Genomic DNA, 10,809 nt, shown 5'->3' with positions numbered 1-10,809 from the left:
TTGGCTCTCACCTTCTACCTTCTCTGGGGCAGGGTAAGTCTTGTTCCTGCCATGCTGCATAGTTCAGGTTAACTGGCCTACAACTTTCCAGACCATTCTGTCTCTGCCTCTCACCTCACCATAGACATGCTAGGATCACACTACATCTGGCTTTTAAAATAACTTTTTATGGGCTAAAATACCTTTTCACAGACACACACTTTAGAAAATGATACTAAAAATACACAGTGCGCCAGAAGCTGAATGACACACAGTAAGTTAGTACTGTCACTGCGCTTTCTGTATACTGTGCTTCAATAATTCGGCCAAGAATAAACTTGCTACGTGTGCAGTTACACTTTAGTTTATTCATGGTATATACTACCAAGGAAAATTCTTGGGGTATATAATTAGACACATTATCAGTTTGTTTGGATTTTTAAAAAGCTCTTCTCACATACATAACATTTTGACTGCATTTCCCTCCTTCCACTCCTCCTAGTTCTCCACCCCCACTCCAGCCCCATGAGCTCCCCTCTCCCCAAGATTTGTTTGGAAACTTTTAAAGTGAGGCTTTCAAAAATGGATGTACTATGGGCCGGAGAGTTAGCAGAGCACTTAGTAGTTCTCACTGCTATTCCAGAAGGCCTGAGTTTAATTTCCACCACCCACATTGTACAGCTAGCTCACAAGCTCTTATAACTCCTGACTATAGGGGATCGTCTGGAAAACAATTAAATACAATCTTAGCTTGGTTCAGTTTTCAGTGGACATCATTATCATTATCCTAGTACCATATCTATTGCATCATGTTTAGAGCTTATCCACCCTTGATATTTGTGTTTTTTCAGAGTCCCATCTTGGTGTGTTTCTGTCTTCCTTGGACCACTTACAGCTTGGCAAGTGTCCTCATCATTGGTACTGCTGACTTTGTCCTCCTGAAGAATATCTTGCAGGTGAAGAAATTCGGCGTCGCTAGAGAAAAGTGTCATAATAATAAATGTACTGGAGAGTCATTTATCTCAATGACAGACTACATGCAATTCAGAAACAGACGTACTAATCTGTTGCTTAAAGTAAAATCAGGGGCCAAATAAATGATTGAATAACTATGATTTACTTCAGAAAAATGCCTTGAACAAAATCTAAAAGCTGAAGGGTGTCACCTAGAGTAACCTTTTCATTGTATAGACTTAAGAACTGAAATAGCGAGGTTTCTCTGTGTAGCCTTGGCTGTCCTGGAACTCACTCTGTAGACCAGGCTGGCCTCGAACTCAGAAATACGCCTGCCTCTGCCTCCCAAGTGCTGGAATTAAAGGCATGTGCCACCACCGCCCGGCGTGAATCTGTTTTTTGACTATAACTTTGTTGCACTTCTACTGGCTTACTTGATATGTGTATTTTGTTCCCCAAACACTTTTCTTTAAAAAGCTTCAGTTTTGGAATTTTATCCAGTTTGTTCTTGTTTTTGGTTCACGTCACAATCACTAGCCTAATTTTTTTTTTTGGTTTTTCGAGACAGGGTTTCTCTGTATAGCCCTGGCTGTCCTGGAACTCACTTTATAGACCAGGCTGGCCTCAAACTCAGAAATCCGCCTGCCTCTGCCTCCCAAGTGCTTGGGATTAAAGGTGTGCGCCACCATCACCCGGCGATTCCCAATACTTTTAACAGAAACAGATTTGTTCCTAACAGTAGTCCCTAAATGATTTAACTATATTGCAATTTGGGCCCTGGACCATCCACAGTGGAGAATGTGTGCTTTTCAAGGCAGTCTAGACCAAGATTCTACAAGTTGGTGTGGCTGTGCTTGTGTTCCCACCCTCTGTTTTCATGAAACAAATAGGCTACATTTTCTCCTAGAGTTTCTGAGAATTCCATTATCAGTTCTCTGGGACACTGTGCCTCATTCACTAGCCTTAGCAACTAGAATGCTTCTGGCCTTGGGAACATCCCCCATGAAAACTGAGTACAAAAGAGAAGTTGCTATCTACCATGTTCATAACAAGGGCTTCAGAAACACTGTGGGAAATAAAAGTCCAAAGAAAACTTTTTAGTCTACTGCAGTAACACATTTTTTAAAAAGTCACAGCAAGTTACCAGTTTCAATCCACAAGAAGACTAAAGGCTCTTTTCTTTTTGGGGCGGGGGGAGTGTCATAGATTCCCAGCTACTGCTCTATGATGTCTCATGGAAGTGTACATTTCTGTGCTGAGCATCAAATTGTGTGGCAAGGTCATGCAAGATGCATTTCTTGTTCACTTGGGTGGAAATCAGCTGCTGACACCAAAGGTGACCATTGCTGACGTGAAGAAAGTGTTGCACAACTTACTTACCTCAGTGGCTTATCTGCCTGAATGTCGGTGTCATCATCTGTGATCACAAAAAATCAAATGTGAAAGTGCAGATAGGAAGCAAAGGGTGGTAGAAAGGAGGGGTTGGGTTCAAAGGCCTCTTGGGCTTAAGCTGTTGGGTGCAGAAGACTGCTACCTGCTCAATGATATTGTTGAAGCTAAATACAACAGAGATTTTTTGTTTACAACCTGTGGAATAGTTGGAGATTGGGCCCTTTAAACAAGCAAGAATATAAAAGGAAAAGAATTAAAAGTTGTCTTTTACTACCTTTTTTAGTGTTTTAAATTTTGTGTTTACACATACCAAAGAAATAGTATTTTCATTTATTGTTTTGACTATTTGTAAGTAAACTTGGAAAAAAATCCCTTCAGCCCTAAATTAATTTCAGCATTATTTAGCACTTTTTCAAACACATTAGGTTCTTAAAATGGGTGAAGGAAAATGAGCTTAAAGGGGGATGCAGAACAAAAAGGTACCTGAGTTCCTCTTCAGACCAGGCCCACTCCAGCGCTAACGGAGAGAACCCGAGCTGCTGAGTTCATTCCCATGAAGGCTTAACTGTTGGGTTTTGGTTTTGGTATTGGTTTATTTTTTGGTTTTTGTTTTTTTTTTTAAACCTAGACTGTCAACGCATAAATAAAAACCAAAATGACAACAACAACAGAAGCAAAAATATCAAGGTGGGGGTTGGGGGTGGGGTTCCAAGGTGCAATACTTGCCCAGAGCAGAGGACGGCCCAGGCTGGAATCCCAGAACTGCGAAAGAAACAAAAAGAGAATAAAAAGGCAAACTGAGGATTAAAACATACACAGACTCAAATGCAAATAAAACTCGTGTTTAATGTGTTAGAAGTCAAAGCACTTTGAAAATATCCTCACATGTATTCCATGTTTTAGGAGGTATAGGAGCAAGAATATATAGATTTTATGGGCTGTTATGGAGGAAGCTTAAACAACTTTATTGATATTTTGTTTGTTTGGAGGTAGGGTCTCACTGTATATAGCCCTAGCTGGCCTGGAGTTCTCTATGTAGAACAGGCTAGCCTCAGAGTCAAAGAGGTTTGCCTACCTATGCCTTCCGAGGGGCTAGCATTAAATATGCTACCATATCTAGTTCACTTTCTGTTTCTTGTTTTGTTTTGTTTGTTTTTTTTTTCAATGCAGGGTTTCTCTGTGTAGTCCTGGCTCTCTTGGAACTCACTCTGTAGACCAAGATGGCCTTGAATTTAGAGGTCCACCTGCCTCTGCCTCCTGAGTACTGAGATTAAGGGCACACACCTCCCCTGCCTGGCTTCCTGCTTACTTTCTTAAGGAGAAAAAAATGAATCCAACGTATATGTTAAATGTCTTAGTTTATAAGTTTTTTTGTTGTTCTTGCGTAGGTCCTTCAGTTTGATTTAGGAGATAACCCACATTCGAGGAGAATGTAGAAAGAAGATGCTAACTGCAGGCTCATACTGGAACATTCTAATCTATAAAAGACAATCCTTTCCAACAGTCTACCACCTCCAGGTCCACACGGTTTCCTAACTTTAGTTCATTCGCAACAGTCTGTGTTGTTCATCATTCTGGTTGCCTCCAGTTAAAGGGAATCTCTGGTTTAGTTTGACAGCTTTGGAGAAAACTAAGGATCCTAGGATGATATTACTTAGATATCAAGGGAGAGGTGGCATGAGAAATGAAAAACCTGGGGAGACAGGAGATGGTTTCCCCTTTGCTCCTGGGGAATTTGAAAGAAACAGTGTCCCTGGACTCGTGCCCAGAGGAGTCACTTTCCTCTTTCCGGTAACTATAAAAAGAAAATAGGTCTTTACCTTTGAAAAACCAGTTTTCTTCATCCTCGAATTCCGGCAAGTCCATTGCACTGCATTCTGCTTCAGAGGTCTTGGGGCTTTGCTCTTCAGACATAGCTCCGGGATTCGGCTTCTGTAGAGGGAGACCTTGTTGGTGGAGCTGATACCCAAGTCTAGGTGGGTGCTGTGAATAAAGGCCTGAGGGTTTGGGCCAGAGCTTCAAGTTTTTATCACAGCTCGTGATGGGGTGGGGTCAAGTTGAGGGGGTGGAGTCTGGAGAGCCTCGGGTATTGGGAATGGGTAGAACCAGAGAATGACACACCTCTGTAGTATCCTAAATGCCTATCTTCCAAGGAGGTCTTAGAAAACATTGACCACTACATTTTCCTTCAGCTAGGGTAGAAGTATTAAGGAAATCTCTGTGATCTAGTGAGTATTGGGATGAGGGAGTAGGTCCTGTGTACTTCTTTTTACTGGATCAGGTATTAGATCTTCCAACCATGGAGCTTGTCCTTCCCAATCTACCCTTCCAGTTTCCAGCACTTGTATAGAATAGGAGGCTGGGTGGGATCAGCAGGCAGTGGGGGACGGTGGTTGGGAACCAGTAGATGGGAGGTGAGACGTGGAGGTGAGGAAATGGGCCAGGAGCAGGCAGGGAGTTCTGCAGAGCTGTAGTATAAGAGAATGCCATTGTACTTTATACCCCTATCCTCTAAGGGCATGGGAAAAAAACTGGAGTCTGACTTCTCTCTCTGCTGGGGTGGAAAAGCTTAACAGTATCTGAGCGAAGGCTGGGCTGTAGGAGACATTCTTATACCCCTCCTTTCACTGTGTCAGATACTGGGACTCCCAGAGCTTGACTTTCCTTATCTATCAACAGGCACAGACTGTTAGTTCCCAGCAGTATTCAAGGAGCACAGATGGTGGGGGTGGGCATGAGGCTGGAACCAGCGCCATGACAGGTGGGGCTCGTGGCAGGAGCTATGGGGTTACGTGGGGTAAGATGGTGATGGGCAAAGAGGTGGGACAAGAACTAGAAAATAGCACACTTTGGTAGTACCTACCCTAAATGTGCTTCCTCATTAGAGGGCTTAGAACAAACACACTCGCTGCTAGGTTTCAGCTCTATGGGAAGCAGCAAGAAAATGTCTGATCTAGTTTAAAGCCTTGGAGGTGGGCTGCCCTATGTTCTTCCTCTGGATGCATTAAATATTGGGACCTCCTACCTTACAAAGCCAGCAAGAACTCACTGCACAACTGGACTCGATTTCCCAGTGGATCTGTAATGAGCACCAGACTTTCAAACAGTCCTTGTGGAGTACTTAAGGTGGAGGAATGAACGACAGGGCACGGTGCGTGGTGGTGCACAGGTCTGGGGGACCAGAAAGTGAGGTGGTGTGCTGGAGTTGGGGCAGTGCGACATTAGAAGAGACTGTCACACCTTTGTGGCAGCAGGCTAAAGACTCGTGGCTGCTCTCTGAGGGATGATACTAGAGAACAGCAAGCGGCATTGTTTATTCTTCAACTACCCTAGAGCACAAGAAATGGCTGTGCTCTAGAGAATGTTTTCTTGACACAAAGTCTCAGTATGTAGTTCTGCTGGACCTGAATTTGCTATATATATCAGATTCACCCCAACTCACAGAGATCCACTAGCCTGCTTCTGGCCTCCCCTAGTACTGTCATTAAAGGTGTGCACTACGGCACTGTCCTCTGGTTGCTATTTTGTAAGGGGGCAGCCATTTCTGTGTTTTTCCTTATATTGGGTCAGGTAGTGAACTGCCTTATTTATAAAGATGGCAAGACCTCACTTTGGAGCACGACTCTCTTTTCCAGAGACCTGTACAGACCTCATTTAGATTTCCCAGCAGTAATTATGGAGCCCAGAAGATAGGCTTAGGGTCATCTGGGTTCTGGGAGAGGAGTAGGGGAGGTTAGTATGGGGGAGGTTGGGAGTCTAGGAAGAGAGAAAGTCTGATCTTTGTAGTATCATAATGTTCCATCCACATTGGAACACTTAGAAAATACTGGCTCCTAGATTCTCCATCACCTAGGATGGATACACAAAACAAATATCTGTGATCTAGTTAATATTCGGGAGGAGAGGGCCCCGGGTACTAGCTTAGCTATCCTCCCAAACCTACAACACAGACCACTCTTCTCCAAGTGTGGCGATGGTGGTGGGGAGGATCAAGTCAAGTGTGTGTGAAGGGGCCAGGTGGGGAGTATAGGACTAGAGAATGTCAAGCCTCTAAAGTATCCGAAGGCTCACGTTGGTCGGAGGACCCAGAAAACACTGATGCACACTCTCCCTCACCTAGATTGGAAGTGCTAAGAAAACAGGACTTTTTGGTCATTGTTGTTGGGGTGTGGAGATTTGCATCTATAGTCCTTCTTCCACTAGATCAAGTACCGGGCATCTCTTCTTTATAAAGATCTTAAACTCTTATTGGGGATATTGATTGTCTTCCTAAAACAAACAGAACTAAACCAAACAGAATGAAGTCAAGGCCCCTAAGCTAACCTTGACTTACCTTACCATTTGATTTTGAAGTAGTGCTTGAGAAACACAAAGTGGGATTAGGGTGCAGTAGAGGGAGATAGGAGAGTGGAGCTGGGGGTGGGGGAGGGGGAGGGTAGCACAAGGGTTCTAGGGGGGTAAGAATAGAAAAAGTCACATCTCTGTCACATCCTGAAGGTTCGTTGTGGTTGGAGAGCCTAGAAAATACTGGTGTCTAAGTTCTCTTTCAGTTAGGTTGGAACTGTGAAGAAAATGTTTGGGACCCAGTTAATATTGAGGGGTTGGATTGTCCCTATGTTCTCCCATTCACTGGGTTTTATAACAGACCTCTTTATGCCTTCTACGGGTGCCAAGACTTCACTTCTGACCCTGGCTTTCCTTTCCAGGGACCTGCCCAGACTGTTAGATTTCCTAGCACTACTCATGCAGCATATAAGGTGGGCTGTGAATTGGGCTGGAGGCAGGGATGTGGATCAAGAGGGTGCAGGTAGGGGTGTATGATGAGAGAATGACAGACTTCTGTAGTACCCTAAAGGCCCAGTGAATATTCTGTCACATCACCATTGAAAAATTGAAAACTATGCTGGTGCCTAGTCTCCCCCCCAGCTAGGATGAAAAGCTAAGAAAATGTCTGTGATCTAGTTCATGGTTGGCTGTATATGCATACATATACATTGGTGGGGTGAGACCTACCTGTTCCTTGCTCTTCCTTTCACTGGGCTATGGAGGTGACCCATAGTGCCTCCGGGTCTGGTATTGGGTCTCCTTAAGTTGAAACAGTTACCGAGATCTTACTGAAGAGGTTGGTTCTTCCTCCCAACTGACTGTAGAGACCTTTAGATCTCCCAGTTGTACTTGCCAAGCCCAGAAGGCTTGTCCCCTTGGCCTTCTGGTGTACAGAATTTGCTCTTTCTGACAGTTAAAAAGCAAGCAAGCAAGCAAGCATACTGAGCTCGCTCACATTAACGGCTTGCTCCCCACAGACATTTCTTTCTTTTGGGGGGGGGGGATGGTGGTGTTTCCAGGCAGGGTTTCTCTGTGTTAGCCCTGGCTGTCCTGGAACTCACTTTGTAGACCAGGCTGGCCTCGAACTCAGAAACCCGCCTGCCTCTGCCTCCTGAGTGCTGGAATTAAAGGCATGCGCCACCACGTTCAGCCCCCACAGGCATTTCTGCAGTCTGTTCCTAGGCAGCCATTTCTGCAGTCCTTCTGGGTTCTAGTTTGCTTTCTATTGATAGGCGGCTTAACAATAATTTTAGGGCTTCTAGTGTGATAAAACAGTATGGGTGGGGCTGGAGATATGGCTCATCGGTTAAGAGCACTGACTGCTCTTCCGAAGGTCCTGAGTTCAAATCCCAGCAACCACATGGTGGCTCAAACCCATCTGTAATGAGATTTGATGCCCTCTTCTGGAGTGTCTGAAGACAGCTACAGTGTACTTACATAATAGTAATAATAATAATAGAAGTTTAAAAAAAACAGTAGAGGTAACAGTGACTTGGGGAAGAAAGGTTTTCATTTCAGCTTACAATTCTCAAGTTACTCTCAGGGAGGGAAGTCAGAGTAAGACTCAAGGCAAAAGTCTGGAGGCAGGAACTGAAGCAGAAGCCTTGGAGGCTGCTTTCTGATGGAACCCAGGAGCACCTGGCCAGGGAGTCAAGGCCTACTACAGGATGGGCCATCTTACAGCAATCAATCATTAATGGGGGTGGGGAGTCCTACAGACTTGCCTCCAGGCAATCTGAGGGAGGAGTTTGGTCAGGTGAGGATGGCTTTAGCCTGTTAAGTTAAAAACTAGCCACACAGGAGATAAGGGTTTATTTCATCCTTCTAAGTACTTTCAAACTTCCCTCTGAAACCTCACAAACCAGGCCTTCATCGCCTGCAGTTCTCTCAGCCTCCCAAGGTGTTTGTTAATGGAGTGGTCCATTAAGCAGTGACCACTCAACAGCTTTTCTAGCCCAACATTTCACACTCTACCACAACCCTTTCCAAAATGCGGGCAACTCTGTCACAGCAATGACCATACTGGTACAAGTTTCTATTCTAGTTTGCTTTCTCTTGCTGTGGTAAAATACTGACCAAAACCAACTTGGGGAGGAGAGGGTTTCTTTTACCTTACTGGGTATAGTCCATCATGAAGGGAAGCCAGGGCAGAATCTTAAGGCTGGAGGGAGCCTGGATGCAGGAAGTAAAGCAGAGACCACAGAGAAATGCTGCTTACTGGCTTGCCTAACTTGCTTTTTTGTACAATCCAGAACCCCTTGCCCAGAGTGGATATAGCTCAGGGGACCTCCTACCTGTCCTAGAGGAGCAAGCACCATCCACAGTGAGCTAGGTCTTCCCACATCAATTATTAAATAAGAAAATGCCCCAGACATTGGCCTACAGGCCAATCTGATGGGGGAATTTTCTCAACCGAGGTTCCCTTTTCTTCGATGACCCTGCTGTGTGTCGGGTTGGCCAGAAACTGCCCAGTACATGCCTTCCCTTTAGTCTTTCTTGAGAGCTGAGTGCCTTGCCCCAACATGGCCTCTCACTGCTGCTGCTCCTCAAGAAGAAAGCTTCCTGCCCCCATTTCCCTTTAGTCTCTTGTTTTTTATGTTTCTGTCTTTGTTGAAATGGGGTTTCACTATGTAGCCCTTGCTGGCCAGGAACCTGCTATGTAGATTAGGCTGGCTTCAGACTCAAAGAGATCCACTTCCTGCTTCTGCCTCCTAAATGCATGGATTAAAGATGTGCACCACTATACCTGGCCAAGGTTCTTGTGGAGAAACACAATGGGCACTTACCTTAATCCAGGACAGTGGCGGGTGTGAAGTGGATTACTGTACCATTACTGTCTTGGGGTCTTGATTGTGTTCATTCTCCACCAATTAAAGAATTAAAAGGCAGGAAAAAGAACTCAGACACATCAGGTAACAATATTTAACATACTTTATTAAATATATGTGAAGGGCACAATACACACACTCACACACACATATGAGAGAGACAGAGAGACAGAGGAGGTGGTGGTGGAGGGAGGCACACATGAAGAAAACAGTCCCTGCTGGGCCAAGAAGGGATTTGGAAAGCCAAATTCAGTTTTTAAAATCTGGGGCTGGGAAGCCGGGTATGGTGGCGCATGCCTTTAGTCCCAGCACTTGGGAGGCAGAGGCAGGCAGATTTCTGAGTTCGAAGCCAGCCTGGTCTACAGAGTGAGTTCCAGGACAGCCAGGGCTACACAGAGAAACCCTGTCTTGAACACCCCCCCCCCAAAAAAAATCTGGGGCTGGGGGTTTTAAGTGGTTTTTGGAGATGGAGTCCCTGACCAAAGCCTCAGGTAAACATGCATTCATGATAATATAGGGTAGGTAGGTCTCTCTCCTCTATTTTTGAGTTGGTCAACTTAGACAAAGAAAGGGGAGCTCATAGGCCCAGAGCTTCAGGTAAACATATTAAAGACTGTCCTTGAACATATGTGACCAGTCTGGTCTAGTTAGTGAGAAAGGAGACCCTGCTATCAGGAGAAAAAGCCCACCAGGTCTTTGTCTTAGATCAGGAGGGTGTGGAAAAAGCTGGAAATTTGCCATCTTTATTACTGATCTATGTGGCCTCTTTGCCTATCTATCTGCCTGTCAGGGAGCTATCCAATTTCTAGTCCCTAAGCACTGACCACGCCTTTTAGAGCCCAAAGACCACACAACGATTGAGTTTCAAATGCAAAACCTTTGCCTACAGGATTTAGATCTATACTGCTAGATTTGTTTTGTTTCTTTTTTTAAAAAAGATTTATTTATTATATGTAAGTACACTGTAGCTGTTTTCAGACACACCAGAAGAGGGCACCAGATCTCATTGCGGATGGTTGTGAACCACCATGTGGTTGCTGGGATTTGAATTCATGATCTTCAGAAGAGCAGTCAGTGCTCTTAACCACTGAGCCATCTCTTCAGCCCTTGTTTTATTTCTTTTTTTTTCATATAATTTATCACCATATTTTCTGAACATTTCAAAAGAAAAGATCACTATTAATCAGAGACAAGACTGCTAATAAAATATTTAGTGCATTTAAAAACAGAACAAGCCGGGCGTGGTGGCGCACGCCTTTAATCCCAGCACTCAGGAGGCAGAGGCAGGCGGATTTCTGAGTTCGAGGCCAGCCTGGTCTACAGAGTGAGT

At 44.6% G+C, this 10,809-nt stretch overlaps 1 protein-coding gene across 2 annotated transcripts in view; it reads right to left on the bottom strand.

The window, feature by feature from the left end:
• Positions 1-4,721, bottom strand: part of LOC110287197 (testis-specific protein TSX) — a 10,283-nt gene extending 5,562 nt beyond the window's left edge. Inside the window, exons 1-5 of one of the 2 annotated variants that reach the window (XM_021153853.1) lie at positions 4,447-4,721; positions 4,146-4,257; positions 3,052-3,087; positions 2,314-2,350; positions 873-954 (exon numbers count right to left, since the gene is read on the bottom strand). In XM_021153853.1, coding sequence (XP_021009512.1) covers positions 873-954; positions 2,314-2,350; positions 3,052-3,087; positions 4,146-4,239 — 249 coding nt within the window. In that variant the 5' untranslated portion in view covers positions 4,240-4,257; positions 4,447-4,721. Of the gene's footprint in view, positions 1-872; positions 955-2,313; positions 2,351-3,051; positions 3,088-4,145 lie in introns of both variants that reach the window. The other variant, XM_021153852.1, reaches the window with a different exon arrangement.
• Between the last annotated feature and the right edge of the window lie 6,088 nt (positions 4,722-10,809).

The sequence above is a fragment of the Mus caroli genome, chromosome X (genome assembly GCF_900094665.2).
Source record: "Mus caroli chromosome X, CAROLI_EIJ_v1.1, whole genome shotgun sequence".
Classification (NCBI taxonomy): Eukaryota; Metazoa; Chordata; class Mammalia; order Rodentia; family Muridae; genus Mus; species Mus caroli.
This window is presented reverse-complemented; position numbering and strand designations above follow the sequence as displayed.